We start from the raw sequence: 20072 nt of genomic DNA on the forward strand, positions 1-20072 counted from the left end.
TTCTTATGAACTTGATTTTATAACAAAACTATAAATATAAAGTATAATTACTGTCGTACAACCTATTATATTTGTTATTTCTAAAAATTTCTAATAAGTAAATCACTTTTTGTAAATTTTAATTTTGAAAGTGGTTCAAGAGTTGTGTGACCCCCCCCCCCCCCCCTACCCTCTCTCTCTCTCTATATATATATATATATTATATATATATATATATTTGGTCTATTTAGGTTTAGCCCTTTAAAGAGTTCCGAAATATGGTGTACATTCCATTATCAGTTGCGAGTTGAACATGATAATATCAATTGGGGGAGAGATGTTGCTGAAGCCACCGACTTATTTGGTTAAAGGAGTGTTACGAACTCCAGTAGGAATTAGTGTGACAGTTAAAAGAAGAAAAGCTTATAATCCCTCATTCTTTTCAAACTCTACGTTTTTCCATAATCATTTCAACCCCAGGTTGTGTTCCAGTGATGGCATGGGTGAAGTTTATGTTAACCCTCACCAGGTGAGTCTGTAATCCGAGTTGCTCTTTGTTATTGTTGGTGTAAAAGCATAGCTTGACACTATCTGAATCTTCCTTGTTCATTTCCAGGATTTTGATATGATAAATGATGCCTCATCTAATGTCGCATTGTTTGTTCGGATGCTTGGCTTGGATCACGACCTTCTAGATAGAGAACAAGCAGTAATTGCTCTTTCGAAATATTCACTTGGTGGAAAGCAGTGTGTTGATACCATACTGCAGTTTCGGGGTTCTGTTAATCTCACTGTGAACCTTTTAAGGTCTGAATCTAATGCTGCTTGTGAAGCAGCGGCTGGTTTATTAAGGATGATATCCTCAGTGGATATATATAGAGACCTTGTGGCAGATAGTGGTGCTGTAGAAGAGATATATGCCGTCCTCAGACGTTCTTCCCTCTCATCAGATGTACGAAATCTACTTCAATTTTTTTACTCTCTTAATGTCCTTTTGACACAAGGATTGAGCCTAAAGCCTTAATTTATATCTGCAGGTGATGGAGCAAGGGTTATGTACATTGTGGAATTTATCTGTGGATGAGAAACACAGAAACAAAATTGCCAACTCTGATTTCCTGCCTTTACTAATAAAGTTCCTCGAGTATGAAGAAGTGCAAGTGAAGGAGGCAGCTGGAGGGATTCTGGCAAATTTGGCGTTGACTGCTTCTAATCACAATAATATGATTGAAGCAGGTGTCATTCCAAAACTGGTGAGGCCAGTTGATTCTTGCACTTCTGTTTTTGCGAAGATATATATTGATCTTGAATATGTTCATGTGTTTTTCAGAATTGCGAAAATTTTATATGAAATCAATCAACTATTCCTCAATCCTACACTAGCTCGGATCAGCAATACAAAATTCCTTGAAATCATGCTGCTATGTTTATGTGTTCCAGTACAAAAACAGAGATAAATAAATTTTTTTTTAATGCAACTTAGCGGATCTCTATATCTCTACGTCTCATATTTATATCTATATGGACATTTGCATCTTCCGTTCTGTTGTGCTCTTAACTAAGTCTACATTTCTTGAAGAGATTTTAAGTCTTCAGAGACAACTTCCCTAAATATAGTTTTAGGCTTACCTCATCTCATTATACCACCTTCAAGTTACCTTGTTTCCTTCTGTCACCTTCAGGCGTCTTAGCGACTTATTATTTCACAAGAAGTTGACAGTTATTTCAGAAATTTCTGACTAGAATAACGCAGATGAGAGTTCTATAAGGCAAAAGAGGACTCAGTCTACTGGAAGTCTTAAATTGCTACCTAGGAACGTAATGGTCTGATGCATTGTGAATATGGGGGTTTATTTAAGAACAAATTAATTGGGTTTCCTAGCCCAACTCTTGCAGGTTCATGTGGGAACCTTTTTGTGCAAACTATTTTAGAACTTGATTTAGAAAATGTTGGTGGATGATGATAAAGTACTATTCTACGTCTGTGGGTTTCATCAAGTATACCTTCAAGTGACTGTGAACTCTAATGGAAGGGCGATATATTGGCCCTAAATAGTCCTTCCTGACGTTGCAAAGGCTGATTCAGTGCTTGCTCAAACAGTGTGGTCAAGCTTGTAAGCTCTTTCTCCTCACGTGTGTGCCAATCCATCCTACATGAAGAAAACCATTGTATGCCTTATATCCCTTTTTATGCCGCCCTGTAAAAATATTCTACCTTAAGGTTGTGTCATGGAATAGCAGTCTTGGAACAGTTAGAAACGTTGTCCTACTAAAGTGATAGTTTATACAGTGTTTTTTTCCCTTCATTTTTTGGAAGCCATGCCCCCAAAAAATGGCCACCTATCATTGTCTCAGGATGTATAGGACATTACGTACATAGCTAGAATGATAGACTTACTGGAGTTGGGCGGTTTGGAAGAAATCTTCTGCTTACATCAATCAAGTTCTCAAAAAAAAACTTTTTTTTTATGAAGTATTAAATTTTATCAGTGTTGAGCAAAACATGCTAGTATACCAAAAACTACTGAAACTACATTCAATCTTGAGTCCACTGCGTTTCGCACCCCTAACATATGTCCTCTTTTGTGATTTGCATCCTGTCCTTTTCTTTAAATTATTCTCAACCCTAATGTCTTTATTTTCTTCCAAAATAATGAAACCAATCTCTTTTTCTACGAGGCAAAACTGGAATACAATTAATAAAAATAAATAAATGACACAAAATTAATGAAAAAAGGTCAATAGAAAAGGAAGTGAATACAGTCAAGTTCATTTTCCTCTCAGAATATTTGATGTCTCTCGTGGTAGATACACTAGACACTCTTATGCGTTTCCCAAATGTGAATTTTGGCACATCACTGCATTGTGTGATCCTGAGTATCGGAGGCAGCAATTAGCCAAGAAATTAATGAACTTGCTAGAAGATGTCAGTGATAAGTTGTAAGCTTTTGTACAATGGCTGATAAAAGAAAAAGCACCTATACAATGGAATCACTGGTCTTTGCTAAATTGCATTACCGAGATATAAATGCCTGTGATAATTCCAGTCCCTGAAGCAAAAGCACATTGATAAAAACACTCATGCTTTAGATTGTATGGAGTTTTCACAAATTTTAAAATGTTATTCACAGATTTCATGAATCCTGGTTGCTCTTTCTGAATTAATCTTTCGGAATTTATTCTTTTTTCATTTCACAGTCCTCTTTTAGGTAAAGCAGACTTCCATATCATTGTGAAGTTGTATTTAATTTTAACTTGGCATTCGTAGTTTGTTTACACCTTTTCCTCTTATTGGTTGTAATCTAGCTTGTGGTTTGTTTCACTTCCTTTTATTTGGGCTCTTTTCATCTGCAATGTCTCATTTAATTTTAATCAATTTGCTTATTAATTATCGCACTATTCTGTTGTTATCTTTGCTCCCTTCTGGAAGACTTTGCACCGTTTCTTTGTTACTATCTTTTTTTTTTCACTGTCTCCTTCTTCACTTGAGCTGACGGTCTTTCGAAGATAGCCTCTCTATCTCCACAAGGTAGTCGTAAGGTCTGCATTTATTCTACCCTCCCCAATACTTCACTTATGCGATTTCACTGGGTACATTTTTTAGCCTATGTATAACAAATGCTTGCATTACTAATACACTCCATTGTGTACTGACATATGTATTACTAATATCATGGATTTCTATGCATTATTAATGCAATGAGTTCTAATGCATGCATTAGCACGGTTAAACACACAATTGTCCCACCAAACTCTTTCCACCATATTTGTGGAGAGTATTTTTGTAAACAAATATTTTTTAAAAAAACTTATGCAATGTATGTTATTTTAAATACACCACCAAGCCCTACATAAGAGAAATCTTAGCATAACTAATGCAAGCATAACTAATACACTATGATCTGCATTATTCTTACACATTCTCCCAAACGACCCCTAGTGACAAGATACTACTTCTTAACTGGACAAAGTTGACTTCTTCACCTTGCAAAGCCCCTTTATTTCGTTCTCTCCATACTCCCCATATAAGAGCTAGTGGTGGCACAAGCTTCCACACCCTACTTCGTCTCCTACTACCATTGCTCGAATGGGTCATTACCTCTTTCACCTAGCATCACCCAAATATACCAAACCATATGAGAATTTCCCACCATAGTCTTGATGCTACCATACAATAAATGAAGATGTCAACCATCTCATCATTTATTTTTTGAAATTCAATTTCAATTTCAAAAAATAAATGACGAGATGGTTGACATCTTCACCCAAATCCTTGCACATATAACACCAGCTAACATAAGTAACTCCTCTTCCACAGAATCCAATATATGAAAAAGTTCAACTCCTCCCGATACGAAAGTTTTCCATAATAGGACTTAACAGAGAAAGCTCCATTATCCTTCTCCCCCTCCCTAAATACATAATGTCTATCTTGTGGGTAAATCAATAAAACTCTGAGATTCTGCCACCTTGCAACCCTGAAAATTCCTCCTGAATTGAATCTCAAATACGAAAAATATTAATGCATTATGTAATCTTCGGACTCGTTGGACTTTCATCTCATTCTGACATGAAATTATGTAGATGATTGGAAAACTCATCCTCAAAATATTGTCCTTGCACCAGCTGTTCCTCCCAAACGAATCCTCCTAAAAAAAGAGAACCTATCTGGTCAGTTTCCCTTCTGCAATCGGCTTGGATGTGTCAGTGTTGCTTGTTTCCCCTATGCTGATAGGAACACCCGGATTTTCCATGTAACATTAAGAAAAAGAGATCTAGAATATAATTAGTTGGTTCTTGAACAAGTATATGGAGAGAAAGAACCTATTAAAATAGATACAGGAATGGACTAAAATATAATTTGTTGGTTCTTGAACAATGATAGGTAGGGAAAGAACCTAATAGAACCAAATAGATTCAGAGTAGGATTGGAAAAGAAATGGAGATCATGCTGCATGATCTATATATTAATGCTGCAAATCATGTCAATTATCACACTAGTTGACAATGTAATTAACTAATAAGACATTCATGAAGAAATTGTTATAGCGGTTGGTTTAAGCAAGAATGTCTAAAGCTTCACTAGTCTCATCTTCTGCTTATTACTTATAGGTTATTTGATCTGTCAAAACATTACTAATTTGTTGGATCTCTTGTTAAGACTGCAACGTCCAGAAAGAAAGTTTACTTCTTTTTTCTAATTATAATCTGTGTCACATTTTGGGCTGGAATTTTGAATTCAGTTTTTGGTGCTTAATGTCTTTGATGCTGCAAGTCTGAAGCTTACTGAATTTCGTTGCCTTGGACTATGCAGGCAATGCTCTTGAAAAATGAGGCTGAGGGATCTAAGGTCATTAGAAATGAAGCGACAAACGCGTTGCTGGAACTTGCGAAAGATGAGTACAGCAAGATTCTTATCATGGAGGAAGGTCTTCTTCTGGTCCCTTTAGTTGGTGCAGCTTCCTACAAGTCCTTCAAACCACCTCTGTATTCATGGCCTTCTTTTCCTGATGGCACCAAAATTGAAAAAACCCCAAAACCTTCAAGATTTGGTGCCTCTGAATTACTTCTTGGATTAAATATTGAGGATAATAATGTAAACATTGAGGAAGGAAAGAAGAATGCAATGATAGGACGCACTCGACAACAATTTCTTGCACGTATCGGGGCAATTGAAACTGAAGAAGAGAACAAATCCATGGGTGGACTTCCTTCGAATCCAAGGTTTACTCTTTTGCCGTGGATTGATGGTGTGGCTCGGTTGGTATTAATTCTTGGACTTGAAGATGAGTCAGCTATTGCTAGAGCTGCTGATGCCATTGCAGATGCTTCTATTAATGAACATATGCGAGTTTCATTTAAAGAAGCAGGTGCTATAAACTCTCTTGTAAAGCTAATTAACCATCCTAGTGACACTGTTAAATTAGCTGTTCTTCGGGCTATAAAGAGGCTGTCTATCAGGTATCAATCAACTCCTAACATGTTCTCCTCTCCCATGTAGTAATTGTGACACATGAATTATCTGGTCAAGTCTTTATGTGATAATGGCTCTGTGGCAAGGTTCATCACTTTACTTTATGCAGTGAACTGTGAACGTTCTCTCCGTTTTGTAATATTGATGTTAAGGCATTATCATCTGCTAATTCACTCTAGAAAGGGTGAATTCTTCCTCCATTATGCGCTTACCTTGAAAAATATACAATTCATGGCTCTGGGGTTGGGCTGAGTTCTTAAAAGAATCTTACTGTAAAGCAACTTGTTCAATCCTTGTGATTCTGTTAGGTTTGCTGTTATTTGACAAAACTTGACATGTAATTCTTGTATTCCAATTTCCATATAGTTATGAGGCATTGGTCACATGTTGCAGCGAAGTGTTCAATCTGTTTGATTCCCTGCAATGTTTCAAAACCTTCTGCTTAATACTTAGCAGAATGCGCTTTTCCTTCTTTGGACTTTACTTTTAAGAGCACCGTGATCCGGTCTATGTATTTTGGAGAGGGCGAAATAATTCTGCCATCATGTGCAACTTTTTAAGTGAATATGACACTTGCCACTTTGATTTTAAGCCAAACTTTTTAAAAAATTTAATTGTTAAATTTAAAGTTAGAATGATTAAATAAAATTATGATGCTGCTGTCGCACCCAAACTTCTACTAACTCCACCAGTTAGAGTACATTTTCAGCTTGTCATAGCTTTCACTCTCATTCTTGCAGTTAGATACAATTTTTTTCCATGTTGTATGTGATCTCTCACACTATAAACTTCAAAAAGTTTGGAACAGAATTTTTTATGCACTTCGGTTCCTGTTTTGTACTCTTCTTTGCTTAAAATTAAGTTGATCTGTTCTGTTCAGCATGCACTGAACACCTCTGGCTAATTTATATTGTTTCATATCTTTGTGGATGAAGTGATGACGTATGCCAAAGGTTGGAAGAACAAAATGCTTTGTATTCTTTGGTTGACTTGCTCAGTAACTCAGAGATCTCTAAGAGCTTGACAAGAATGGTACTACAATTTTTTTCCCCACTAAAATGTTGATCAGTCAGATTCTTGTATCACTGAGGTAAAATGAAATTATTTCCAATGCAGGTATTGGACATTCTTACTCGGATCCTAGATCCTAGCAAAGAAATGAAATCAAAGGTCTGTATCTATCGCTCATTAGTTCCTAGGGGAGCTCAAACTCTTTCCACAATCTCTCTGAGTGACTATTTTCTTTCTGGGTTATTCAGTTTTATGATGGACCAGTTAATGGGTCAATAAAGGCAAGGAGTGCAGCAAGTAATGCCGGGTTGACTGGAAATGAAAATCTGAAAGTTGCATCAACTACCAGGTTTCATGTTTTTTTTTTTTGGCATATTTTACCTCCTTCCCTTTGTATCTATGCATTCCACCACGACCTTGAATTGCTTAGTTCATGAATGCCTGTTCCGATGATATCAATTCTTCAATGCTTTTTGATGAGCCTACAATATTTAATGGAAGATTTTAGTTCTTAATGATAAAAGCAATCACTTGCTACATTTTTCTATGTGCATTATTAAGATTTCAGGGTTAATGATTAGAATGATATGTTAATTTATGCTCTTAGGTCCAAAGATTCATTCTTTCATCATCCTTCTATATTTTTACAAGATACATGGTTAAGGGCATATCTAGGGAAGTTTTGGTTCCTGCTCAATTTATGCTGAAACTATTCTACCAATGATTTTGTTGACATGGTAAATACATATAATATATGTATTTTAAGTTTTATAGTGTGACAAATATTGAAAAAGAATATTATTGAATTATTCTCGTGTCTACATCATTACATTGAGACCCATTTATAGACAATAGAATACATCCTTTACCAAGTAGGATATTATTTTCTATTCCTATTTCTATTTCTATTCCTATTCCTATTCCTATTCTAGTAGGATTGTATAAACTTATTCCTATTCTAATAGGATTGTATAAACTTATTCCTATTCTAATAGGATTGTATTAATATATTAATGTTCTAACACTCCCCCTCAAGCTAGTACATACAATTCATGTACCTAGCTTGTTACAAATATCATTAATACGAGAACCGATGAGGGGCTTGGTGAGATATCTGTAAGTTGATCAGTCGACTTCACAAAATTGACGGTCAATCTCAATGTGTTTGTCTTCTCATTAAATATTGGATTTGATGCATAATGCTAGTCAATCTCAATGTGATTAATCTTCTTATGAAATACTGAATTTGATGCATAATGCGGATAAAACATAGAGTGATAAAATTACATTTTTGAACTTCCCAAACCAAACTTACAAAGACTGTTTAGACCATTGCGTGACTTACGTAATCAACATACAAGGCTACTAAACTCCCCCTCAACAACAAAGTGCTCAAAATCTAGTATAAAGTGTATGGATCAGGTTGGAATCAATAGATGAGTCGATATTAAACAAAGAAAATCATCGAAAAATTGGCTGGAACATGCTCATATGCTGAAGTATTAGATTTGATTGCTAAAACTGTCATAATCGAAGAAATAAAATTATATGGGTAGGGTCGAAATGATTATACAACTCAACTGAAAAATGAGAAATAATGAGCAGGGGTGGGAATGATGGTACAACTCTACTGAAAATGAGAAATTATATGGGTAGGGTTAGAATGATGACATAACCCAACGCAAATCAGATTTGAGGAGTCACCAAAAAGACGAATAGAACTACGTGGGTCAAATCTGAGGAGTCACCAAAAAGACTTAGTGCTATGCACAACTCAGATATGAGAAAGTAGTTCGGAAAAATTCACGGTTCTACGCAAATTAAATATGAAAAGTAGTCCGCAAAGATGCACGGTGTTACACAAATCAGATATGCAAAAAAGGTAGTCATCGGAAGGATGATATGGTGCTACACAAATTAAATATGAAAAAGTAATTACCTAAAGATGACTCAGTGCTACATGAATCATATATGAAAAAGTAGTCACCAGAAAGATAGCACAATGCTAGACAAATATCGACATATATGGGGTCGACACGAAACAGTTCTAGGAAGTCATAGGAAATTGACGCATGATGACTATCTAACTGAGTTTTCTTTCCCTGAAGATGAGGTTCATGCATCGTCATTGATATAACTTTTATTAACATAATTATTGGTCAGATGGGCGGCATATATGGGTAATAGCCATCCGGCGGCAGTGGAAACTCTTTGATTGTCTACCAAGATCGTAGAGCCTCTGACACCATGTGAGAAATATTGAAAAAAAATATTATTGAATTGTTGTCGTGTCTACATAATTACATTGAAACCCTATTTATAGACACTACAATACAATCCTTTACCATGTAGGATACAATTCCTGTTCCTATTCTTATTCCTATTTTAAATAAGTATTTATAAACCTATTCCTATTCTAATATGATTGTATAAACTAGTTCCTATTCTAATAGCATTGTATAAACCTATTCATGTTCTAACGCATAGTAACAACATTTGTTAATTCCGACTATCCTTGCTTCATAAAAAGACAATTTTCTTTACTTTTTGTAAATGAGCAGTTGTCTATCCGCAGCAGTTTTGAAATATTTGAAATGCAGGACTATATTCAGTGCTGCACTAGTTAGTGTTATAGCAGATATAATACAAATCTATTAACTATTTCATGGTTGCAACAAACTTACGTTTCGTTTTTGCAGTTTGGAAACTGTCAATGTGGTGGATCTCTTAGATTCAACTGTTTTATCTCGCCTAGTTAATATCATGAGGACATCGTCTCCGGATTTGCAGAGGAAAGCTGCTTCTATCCTTGAGTTCGCTTCAGTTATTGAGCCGTGCATGGAAAAGATCCTGTCCATTGACCTAGAAACTGGTCTAGATGCTGTTCTCCAGCAGAAAACTTTAAATGGTATGAGAGACTACTCGCCCTAATCCTCATCAAGACCAAGTCTTTCAGAAAGTGTGCTTTTTTCTCATTATTTTTCTGTCAGTATATCAGTTGGTCCCTAAAAAGTATGTAGTAGTTTGATGCTGCTTCTGTTCAATATAACATGGTAAACAAGAAGTCTTAGGAAATTTCTGGAGAATACCATCTCAAAGAAGGAAGCCATGTTCTTCTGTTAGATTTGAAGTAGCATCAATGTGCGGATTTCAAAAGTAGTGCCTCACTACCAAAGTAGGAGGGTAGGACATTCTTTTCTGGCATTTAGGCCTCAAATTGTGCCCCAACTTACACTAAATAGTTTTTACAGTTCACCTCAGGCATGTACTAGTTATATTTCTGGATACAGTTGTGATCCACATCATTTTACCTTCCATCTACACCAAATTATTATCATTTCTAAATCGATGAGGTTATTCTCTCTTTATCTTGGGTCTAGGTATAATTCCAATTTCCATCTTCCAGTTTTTTCACTTGTCCTATTGTCTATGCTTTAATTCCCTGAATATGCTCAACAAACTCACCAATATTCCTGGGAGAAATATTGGAAAATAATATTATTGGATTGTATCTACATTATTTTAGAGACCCTATTTATAGACACTGGAATACTTATTTTCCAAGTAGGATACTGTTTACTATTCTTATTCCTATTCTAAATAGCATTCTATAACACTCCTCCTCAAGCTGGTGCATACAAGTCGTAGTTACCTAGCTTGTTACAAATGTAACTAATGTGAGCATCGATGAGGAACTTGGTGAGATATCTACAAGTTGAACATTCGACTTCACAATCTCAATCTTCTCATGAAAATGGGATCTGATGCATGCATGATTGTCAGTCAATCTCAATGTGCTTGGTCTTCTCGTGAAACACTAGATTGTTTCAGATCATATAGTGTGACTTACACAATCGACATACAAGGGTGCCACACTCCCCTTGAACAACAAGACGAGGTGGTTGCACCATATAAACTTCTTCCTCTTGATTACCTTTTTTATCCTTGCAAAAGCAAATTTGAAACAGAAAGTGCTCGAGATTTGATATAAAATACATGGATCATCTCAATAAATCAAGAGATAAGTAGATCTTAAACAAGAAAGTCACCATAACACTAGCCAAAATATGCTCATGCGCCGGATTACTTGATTTGATGGTGAAAGTGGTCAAAACTTGAGAAATAAAATTGGGTAGGGTCAGAATGATGACACAACCCTAGTAAGAAACAAAATTATATGGGTATGATCTGAATGATGGGTCACCAACTAAAATAGAATTCATATAGGTATGGTCGAATTTACGGCATGACCTTACTAAAATAGAGAAATTATATGGTGGGGTCGGAATAATGACACGACCCTACACAAATAAGAAAGTAGTCACCAGTGTTTTGAAAGGCTCTCGCCCTCGTCACCTTTTACTGGTAAGGTGTGGCCAGTTCAGAAAGGCGACCAAAATGCGAATGACGAGGCGACAAGGCGTCACTTTTTTTTAAAAAAAAGATCTGATTGAATAATTAAAAGACAATATTAGGGTTTATTTGGTGCTTTTGTTAAACTAGTAGTTCTTCTCTCCATTGGGACTCTCCTCGCACTTTCGCGACCCTCTCTTCTACCATTGTCCTCCCTCACTACTTCGCGACTCTCTTCTCCAGTTCTCCTCCCTCACTACTTTGTGACTTTCTTCCTCTTCTCTTCTCCAGTTCCTGTCACTACTGACGACGAGACCTCAGTTGCTTAGCACTCAGCAGGTGCTGTCTTAGATTGTCATAATTTTCTTGTCTTCTTCAATTATTCTTCCTTTCTTCTTCTTTTCATATGCAGAAGAAGAAGTGATGACTCTGTTTTTTTCTCTCCTTTTTTATTTTGGAAGCTACTGATAACTTATTCCTTCAATCTGCCTACATAATTAAAAAATAAATAAAAATTCAATCCTTTCTATATTTTTTTCTGCAAAATTAGTTTTACACTAATTAATATAATATTTGCTAATATATGTTCACTTTTGAGATTTTGGATATATGTATAAATTGGCTAACTTAAGATATATGCTTAGAAAAGCTTGGTGTTCTTTGGTGGACAATTTGGAATGAAAGGAATCAAAGATGTTCTGAAGGAAAGAACAACAATATTCAGAAGATAAAGATAAACTGCCTAGGTTTTTATTATTTTTGGTGTAAGCAAGTAATAATAGAAAATTCTGAAGATGTTTTTAATGTTATTGACTGGCTGTAACTAGAAGATATTAGGGCTGATGTAAGCATAAATTTTTGGTGGGGAACTACACTTTGATGTAGTATACCTGTGGATATATAGAAGTAAATGTTACCTTTCTCAAAAAAAGCTTGTTCCAGTTAATCAAAATACCAATTCTATAGTATATTTCTCCAATACTTGACTTCCAGATAACTTAATTAGATAAATACTTGGGCATTGTAGCACAAAGTAGTGTGATGGTTGCGACTTAAATCAACCTGAACAAACTATGGTTCAGTATTTGGTAATACAATCCGAAAATCGAAAAGCAAAGTACCAAATTAAAGTGCTAAAAATTTGAACTGAAGAACTGAATGCCCACTCTTGGACTCCCATCTTCTGTTATTTTGTTAATGAAGAAAACTTGAAGCATGGTGGATGACATGATGAAATTTAGTCATTTGTGGTATGAAAAGATCTTATGCTAAAATAATAGTCTCTATCGTGACCAGAGAATATTTACATTAAATTCTGTTGCTTCCTCCGGTTGTTGGACATAACTAACTGGATTCAACAATTATATTGTAGATACAGAATCTGAAATAGATATGCAGAACCCGGAACTATATGCCCTTGAGGTAGAAGACGCAGGTTATGCAATATCTGCAGCATCTCGATTACTTGCAAGACTGCTGGACTTTGAGCAATTCTGTCATATAGTAAATGCATCTCATTTCACAAAATTACTGCGGAAGGTTCTGAAATCTGACATCCCTCTATACCACAAAGACTGGGTTGCTGCCTGCCTTGTAAAGCTGAGCTATCTCTCTGGTCCAAATTTTGACTATAATAATCCAATCAACTTAGAAGTAACTCTTTACGAGACAATCCCAAGGCTGATAGAACAGATGAAGACCTCATATTCACGGGAAGTAGAAGAGGCTTCTGTTGTAGAACTGAACAGAATAACCTCTGAAGAGGTGGTGAATTCCACAAGAGCCGTGGCTGCAGAGGGAGGGATATTTCCGTTAGTGAAGGTGCTTGAAAATGGGAGCGAGCGAGCTGTTGAAGCAGCTCTAGCAATACTATATAATTTGAGTATGGAGAGTGAGAATCATGCTGCAATTATAGCTGCAGGAGCTGTGCCAATTTTGAGAAGACTTGTATTAGCTCAAGGGTCACATTGGATGCGAGCTCTGAGATTGCTTAGGACATTACCTACATAACCAACTGAGCTATATTATGCTTTTAACAGTTGTAAAATAAAACGATATATGAAATCCCGTATTGTTAGTCTTCAACCTACTTTTTCTTTTAAGCCAAAAACAAGTATAATTAATATACAGAGATAAATGTACATTGGTCCTGGGGACTTTATAATTTCGTTCCAACTGCACAACTAGTTTTGACATTGAATGAATTGCTGTTGTTGATTATATTATAAAAGAAGGTAGTAAGGATTAAGTTAATTATATCTCAATTTCATTTTTGAACAATTGAAGAAAAAGAAAAAAGAGATTATTATTTTTTTAGGGAAAAAAATGATAAATACACTGTTAAATTATCGTAAATGGTACACTTGTAATATTGAGATATTAGCGTCTTTACACATTTCTATCATTTATATTAATGAACATACATGTGCCCTAATTCTGTGCATCTATTTGATATTCTCAAAAGAAAAAAGTAACATTTCTGAAAGCACTTTTATATATTCGAAATTTTCGTTAATATTTATGTTATTTGAAAAAAATATGACTTATTTTTATCAACACAAAATTCAGACAATAGACATAATATTTCTTTTGTAGTACTATGTTATACTAAAAAATTGATGAGGTTATTTAATTTTTAGTATGCAGTTAGTATTGGGATAGTTATTTCTTTTTTATTTTTTTTAAAAAAATCGATTTTTAAATTAGTTCTTCTTAATATTAATATATTTAGCTAGGAGTATGTACTTCATATTCATAATTGAATAACTCAACTTATATGTTTACAAATTTTATTTTCTTTAACCTTTAATTTTTTAACCATCTTTATTTTATAATTATTTAAGATTAAAAAAGATTTAATTTTATGTGTTTGTTATTTTGAGTGTAAAACCAATGATTTATTTCGTGCCTATGATTTGGGAGCAAGTTTTTCGGAAGAATATAATATGGATAAGTTATTGTTAAAAAAATAATTATAATGTGGATAATTTAAGCATGTGAAAATTTTTATTATCTAATGTTTAATACTATCAAAATTTGCTTTAAAAATATTTTTCTTCGTAAAAATATGATTCAGAATCAAAATACATTATAACGAGAATTGGATGTTACTTACTAATGAATATAATAATTTTTTTAACAACAACGAGAATACTTCATATTCTTAATTACTTGTTTACTTTTGAAATAAATTAAAAATTCATTCTATCATTTTTAAAAGTAATTAATGAAGCGTGTAATAAATAAAAAAATTAGTTCTTTCTTGATTTATTAAAATAAAAAAATCATATATTATTATAAGTGGGAACAAAAAAGTTGAAAGTTGAAATACCAAAATAACCTTATATAGTTGAGTTATTACAATAATACCATTATATTATTATTATTATTATTGTTGTTGTTGTTATTATTATTATTATTATTATTATTATTAAATAGTAATTTAAGTTCCATAACAGAAAACTTTTTACATACCACTAAGTGCATTTATGAGTATTTCTTTTGTCATTATCATTGAGTTGCATTAACAATTTTTCTTCTTAATTGCTGAATTTTGAGCACTTAAAACAATTACCGTTTTAGATAAAAAAAACTTAACATTAGAGCATATGACGAGAGAGGTTAGAGCATATGGAGAGATTCATACAATATCAATATTTAATTGAAGAGAATATATGGTTAGATGTCACAATTTATTATTTTTCACTTTTTAATGACTTTAATAGCTTAACTTTTTAGCTTCTACAATTAAATACATTCATTCACAACCTTCCATATACACAATTTCTCTCTTTATAAGTTAAACAGAAAATATTAGTCCATTACACTTTATATTTTCACATCTTATAGTTCTTATGTGATCTTTTATTCATTGGTCATTTTTTTCTTATTGATATATTGCTTTGTTTAATTAACTTCTTTCATTTGTATGGAAATATAGTGTTAGATATTTGACAATCTTGACAAATCATATAGTTGAAGTAGTAATCTTTTTTTTTACCAATAAATATAGTGTATTCCACATGATTAAAATAAATAATTTTTATCAATACAATCAGAAATTCTTCAAATTCTATTGATCTTTGCAAGTTGCAACCTTAGTTGAATGTTTTACCAGAAACATCATTTTTATCCTTTAAATATTGTATAATGCATTAATTATTCTAAAATAATTATATCATTTAAAATGTTTGGTATTAAATAACATGAGATACACGTGCAACGTACGTGTTCGAGAACTAGTAATTAAAAATAACTAAAAAAAGAAACATGGACAACTAATTAAAGCGGTTTACTAATTGAGAAGAGATTTTACACTATTACTGCTGCTTTTTATTTAAAAGAAATTTTAAAAAATATTTCTTTATCATTTACCTCAATTTTAGGAATACACCATAAATTACTGCACATAAATTCAAAACTGACCTCATTAATTATTTGCAGTAATAATTGAAGATCAATTGATTTATTAAGTCACAGGAGACAATTTGACAAAATTGCTCATTTTAATTCTTACATTTTCATTGTTCATTATTTTAATTTATGTTAATAAAATATATAGAGCTTCTTTTTTTTATCATAGCGATGGTGACAATGCACTGTGCATAATTTAAAAATCCTTCACATATACCAAAGGCTTAACCCCGCCCTAAATTTATCTTCGATTTTCACTTAGACATCTTAACTAAGTTTTGTTAATTTTAGACACCTCATATTATTTTGCATTATGTTATTTTAGCACTTTTTTAACAATCAGCTAAATATATGAGGTGTGTATAACACACTCGCCGATAACGTGTTAAAGTGACAAATTAAATAAAAACACGTGGCATATATATTGAAAATATTTTTTAAATAATAATATTTTAGTAGAACGAAAAATAGTCAATGACTTAATGACACGTGAAATTTTTTTACACAAGAAAAGAATTTTAAAAAAACAAATCTACCAAGGTCATCTTCTCTGTTCACCACTCCAACCCCTACCCACCACCCATCCAAATCTTCTCCTTCACTATTCCCCCCCCCCCCCCCCCCCCACCCAATGTCTCCTACACCTTTGTCCATTCTGACCCCAACCCATTCCCCACCCACATCGTCTTCTCCATCCCTTTCCCATTCTATCCATCGTCTTTTAAGATTTTTCGCTGCCCTTCTTTTTTGCGATAACATGAATTGTGATTTTTTTAATGGATTGAGATTTTATTTTTTAAAAAAAAAATCTCTTCGTATTAAATTCATTTTTTTGTCCATAGCATCATCAATTGCATGGAAGGAGTTCAAGTTTTGAGAGATGGTGGCTAAAAAATTGAGGAAGAAAATAAAAAAATAAAATAAAAATGATTAAATGAATCTTTCACGCACTGGTAGTGAGTGTGTTATACTTACTATGCCATGTCAGTAAAAAGTGTTAAAATGACACAACGAGACATGCATGAGGTGTCTAAAATGAACAAAGCTTAATTAAAATGTCTAAATGGATATTAATATCAGATTTAGGGGGTCACCGATGGATTCGACAGTACCAAAATGATTATTTTCAACTTGCTTCACATATATAAATGGTGAGTTGACCAAGTTTAAGCAACTATACATAAATACTATCATTTATCAATATTGGCTTTGGGTTATTTGTTATTAAATTTTCAATTTTTGCTAATATTATGTTTTGATTTTGTTGGATGAATTCCTTTTTTTGCCCTTTTGAATATCATACTGTTGTACAAGTTTTTTTTTATCCTAAAACAACACACGTGTGTAAATTTTTGAACTGCAAATTTTATTTATTCTATGTACTTTAGATTTTAAAAAGTGACACTGTAATTGATTAAATAAGTATTTGAGAAAGGTACATGGAACAATAAAACAAATTTGATGTTGGTAAATCATTTGGTTGATCTGAGCAAATTAATATTGATAACATTTTTAATAGAATAGATTCATTTTCAATAAAAGTTGTTAGACCTATAAAATTGAAACCTTTTTCATATTGTATTACGGATTTAAAAGTAAATAATTTTAAATTGCTAAACTATATGTGATTCACTAGTTTACTATTTTGCTAATATCATATATTAAAAGTATTAATTTGGTTCCTGTTCTTACTTATCATTAAGCTATTACAACTTACGAACATAAGAGATTCGACAAAAAAAATAAAATCATGAGAAATATACATCTATGTTGCATAAAAATTAATGATTTTTTATGATATCAATCTAACGTGAAGATGTATTTTTTCTTTAATTATTTTATTTAAGAGGAAACACAAACCTCGAATCTAATCAAAACTATATTTTTCTTTTATTTCTACTTACTTATAAAATTCTTTATTATGAATAAGGTGATATATAAATTTCCTAATTTTTTTTTAATAATAATATATGATGATATATAAGTTATTTGAAAAAAGGTGTATCATCCCCAAAAAGAAAAGTTTTATATTTGTAAGAAGATAAGGTTAAGCCATAATCTAAAATGGTTGGAGTAAAGTGTATGTGTATGTCCATGTCCACAATTTTTGCATCTTCATCTCTACCACCTACTGACCCTAACTTAAAACCTCCATTCCTCAAAACCCAAACAAGAGTTGAAAGGAAACTCTCAGTTGCAGAGATAGAAAGAGCCATTGGTGCTGGCATTTTTAAAGATAGAGATACCACCAGGTAAGTATCCCTCCTTTTACCGACAATTGGACGGGTTGAGTTAAATTTGAGCAGATCAAAATGAATCAGATAATAAACGAGTCAAGACTCAATAACTCAAATCTCTTGGGGCCAAAATGGGTTGAATTAAAACAGATGTGACAAGTTAATAACGGATCATAACCCAATCCACTTGATTTTTCCTAGGTTTTAATCGTTTTATTTGTTATTTTATAAGTTATTAGTATCTAATAATTTTTTTTTTGTTTATTAGCTATCAATGACATATAAAGTCAAAAAAGTTTTTAAAAAATATTTTGATAATTTTTATCAATAATCAATTTTTAATGTGTTGCAATGAGTTAGATTGCGATGACAACTGGACGGATAAATAACCAACTCAAGCCTAGTAGATTGGATCAGATTGAACTGATTGGGTTTGATTTTGTCAGCCTACCTGATACTACAATCTCAATTTTTTATATATTATTTTTGGTTTAATTTGTTAAGGAGTGCAAAGGAGAATAAAACATTGTTTGACTCAATTTTGTCCAATTCTGTTGGGGAGAATGAAGGGGATGTTGAGAAGAAGCTAAGACAAACTGGTGAATGGCTTATTCATAAAACTCAAAACGCATCTGCCTCTACTGGTAATTTATTATTTAATCCCCTTCTTTTTGTTTACTTCCTTGTAGTATGTACTAATATATTTTAATAAATATTTTGTCACAGGAAAACAGATTTTAGTTGTTGTCTTTCAATGGATTCTACCAATGTGGATTATTGCATTTCTTCTTGCTTCTGGGATCCTCAACCTACCATTTCTTGATGACTTGCTTTTGTAAACAATTATCCCCTTACATATTCGACTTATATTACTCTCTTTCATACTCCCTCCGTACATTTTTATTTTTTTATGTTGTCACGGACAAAATTAGGCAGAGGCCATACATTTTTATTTTTCATGTTGCCACAGACAAAATTAGGCAGAGGAAAGGAATGTAACGTCACATTGCTTTGTCTGAATAAATTGTTAAATAGGTATATACGGTTAATAAACGAAAACAAACTTAGAGGGTCTATATATTATAAGTAACACTATTTGAACAAAAGAAGTGCATAGCTTAGTTGTTCTTTTGTTTTGGTTCTTTAGAAAAAATATAATAGTATACATAAATTGTGTTTTATTTGTATGTTTTTTAAATATGGCTTATATTATTTTATTTATTTATTTATTCATTGAAAAGGTGAAATCGTTTACGAAAAATTCTGCGTACACCATTGCATATTGCACTTTTTGTTGACTAATTTTTAAAATTAAATTAAATTACATTAATTCATATTTTAAGCAAAAAATCTCCATATTCAAAAATAACGAAAGTACTATAAATTGTATTTTTTTAAATATTAATAATGATGAAAAATTATATCTTAAAAATATTTGTCAAATTTCTTATAGTTTACTCTAAAAAAAGCAAAGACAAATTATTTTTTACAAAAACATCCTCATAAACGGCTAACCAACTGAATAATAAATTCAAAAACTCAACTATTAGTATCTAATACTGAAAAAGGAAAAAGGAGAAGCAGAACTGTAATATGGAACAACATATACTAAACTTGTACCTCTAGTAAATTATCAATATCAATTCTAATAGAGCTTTGAAGAGAATGCGTTGAGAATTGTGATTCTACGCACATATTCGTGTTGGGTTATATATTATTAATCATACGTTAAGATATAATAATTTTTATTGAATAAATATTTGCTCAATTTTAATAGATCATATATTTTTTTATGCTATAGGTTTACTTATATAGTAAATGATTTAGTGTGTATAGTTTTAGCTTATACACAGAGGATTAAATCATCGGTTCTTATAACTATAAAGTTTTTTGTTTACAATCTAAGATGGAAATTGGACATGTCATCGGTACGATTGTAGCACAAGATTATATGTAATTTATCTTGATTATGTGAACAGTATAGTTTCAACTTCTTGTGCTAGTGCATTTTGTATGTATTGAACGGGACCGACTAGAGATAATTGTTTTAGACTGACTGACAAAAACATATTCTCTAAAATATTAAATGTACTTATATTTTTAAT

At 32.6% G+C, this 20072-nt stretch overlaps 2 protein-coding genes across 3 annotated transcripts; both read left to right on the forward strand.

Moving 5' to 3' along the window:
* The first annotated feature begins 224 nt into the window (after positions 1-224).
* Positions 225-13521, forward strand: LOC101268761 (uncharacterized). 2 transcript variants are annotated; one of them, XM_004239287.5, is made up of 9 exons: positions 225-508; positions 596-931; positions 1017-1232; positions 5294-5940; positions 6889-6985; positions 7070-7123; positions 7213-7313; positions 9664-9872; positions 12690-13521. In XM_004239287.5, the coding sequence occupies exons 1-9, from the start codon at positions 293-295 to the stop codon at positions 13325-13327; spliced, it is 2514 nt and encodes an 837-aa protein (XP_004239335.2). In that variant the 5' UTR covers positions 225-292; the 3' UTR covers positions 13328-13521. The 2 variants fall into 2 exon arrangements, with proteins under 2 accessions (XP_004239335.2, XP_010321147.2); XM_010322845.4 differs by having other exon boundaries at positions 12696-13521.
* Positions 13522-17791: 4270 nt separating this feature from the next.
* LOC101243784 (uncharacterized) lies at positions 17792-19003 on the forward strand. The gene is made up of 3 exons (NM_001317910.1): positions 17792-17982; positions 18472-18611; positions 18694-19003. Exons 1-3 carry the CDS (start codon positions 17795-17797, stop codon positions 18804-18806), a joined length of 441 nt encoding a protein of 146 aa, NP_001304839.1. The 5' UTR covers positions 17792-17794; the 3' UTR covers positions 18807-19003.
* Positions 19004-20072: the final 1069 nt, after the last annotated feature.

The sequence above is a fragment of the Solanum lycopersicum genome, chromosome 5, assembly GCF_036512215.1.
Source record: "Solanum lycopersicum chromosome 5, SLM_r2.1".
In the NCBI taxonomy this organism is placed as follows: domain Eukaryota; kingdom Viridiplantae; phylum Streptophyta; class Magnoliopsida; order Solanales; family Solanaceae; genus Solanum; species Solanum lycopersicum.

Coding starts and splice junctions, on each gene's coding strand:
- LOC101268761 (XM_004239287.5), top strand. CDS start 293: ATGATAATATCAATTGGGGGAGAGATGTTGCTGAAGCCACCGACTTAT. Junction 7,124..7,212: donor GCAAAGAAATGAAATCAAAG/GTCTGTATCTAT, acceptor TGGGTTATTCAG/TTTTATGATGGACCAGTTAA. Junction 7,314..9,663: donor AAAGTTGCATCAACTACCAG/GTTTCATGTTTT, acceptor TCGTTTTTGCAG/TTTGGAAACTGTCAATGTGG.
- LOC101243784 (NM_001317910.1), top strand. CDS start 17,795: ATGGTTGGAGTAAAGTGTATGTGTATGTCCATGTCCACAATTTTTGCA. Junction 17,983..18,471: donor AAAGATAGAGATACCACCAG/GTAAGTATCCCT, acceptor TAATTTGTTAAG/GAGTGCAAAGGAGAATAAAA. Junction 18,612..18,693: donor AAACGCATCTGCCTCTACTG/GTAATTTATTAT, acceptor ATTTTGTCACAG/GAAAACAGATTTTAGTTGTT.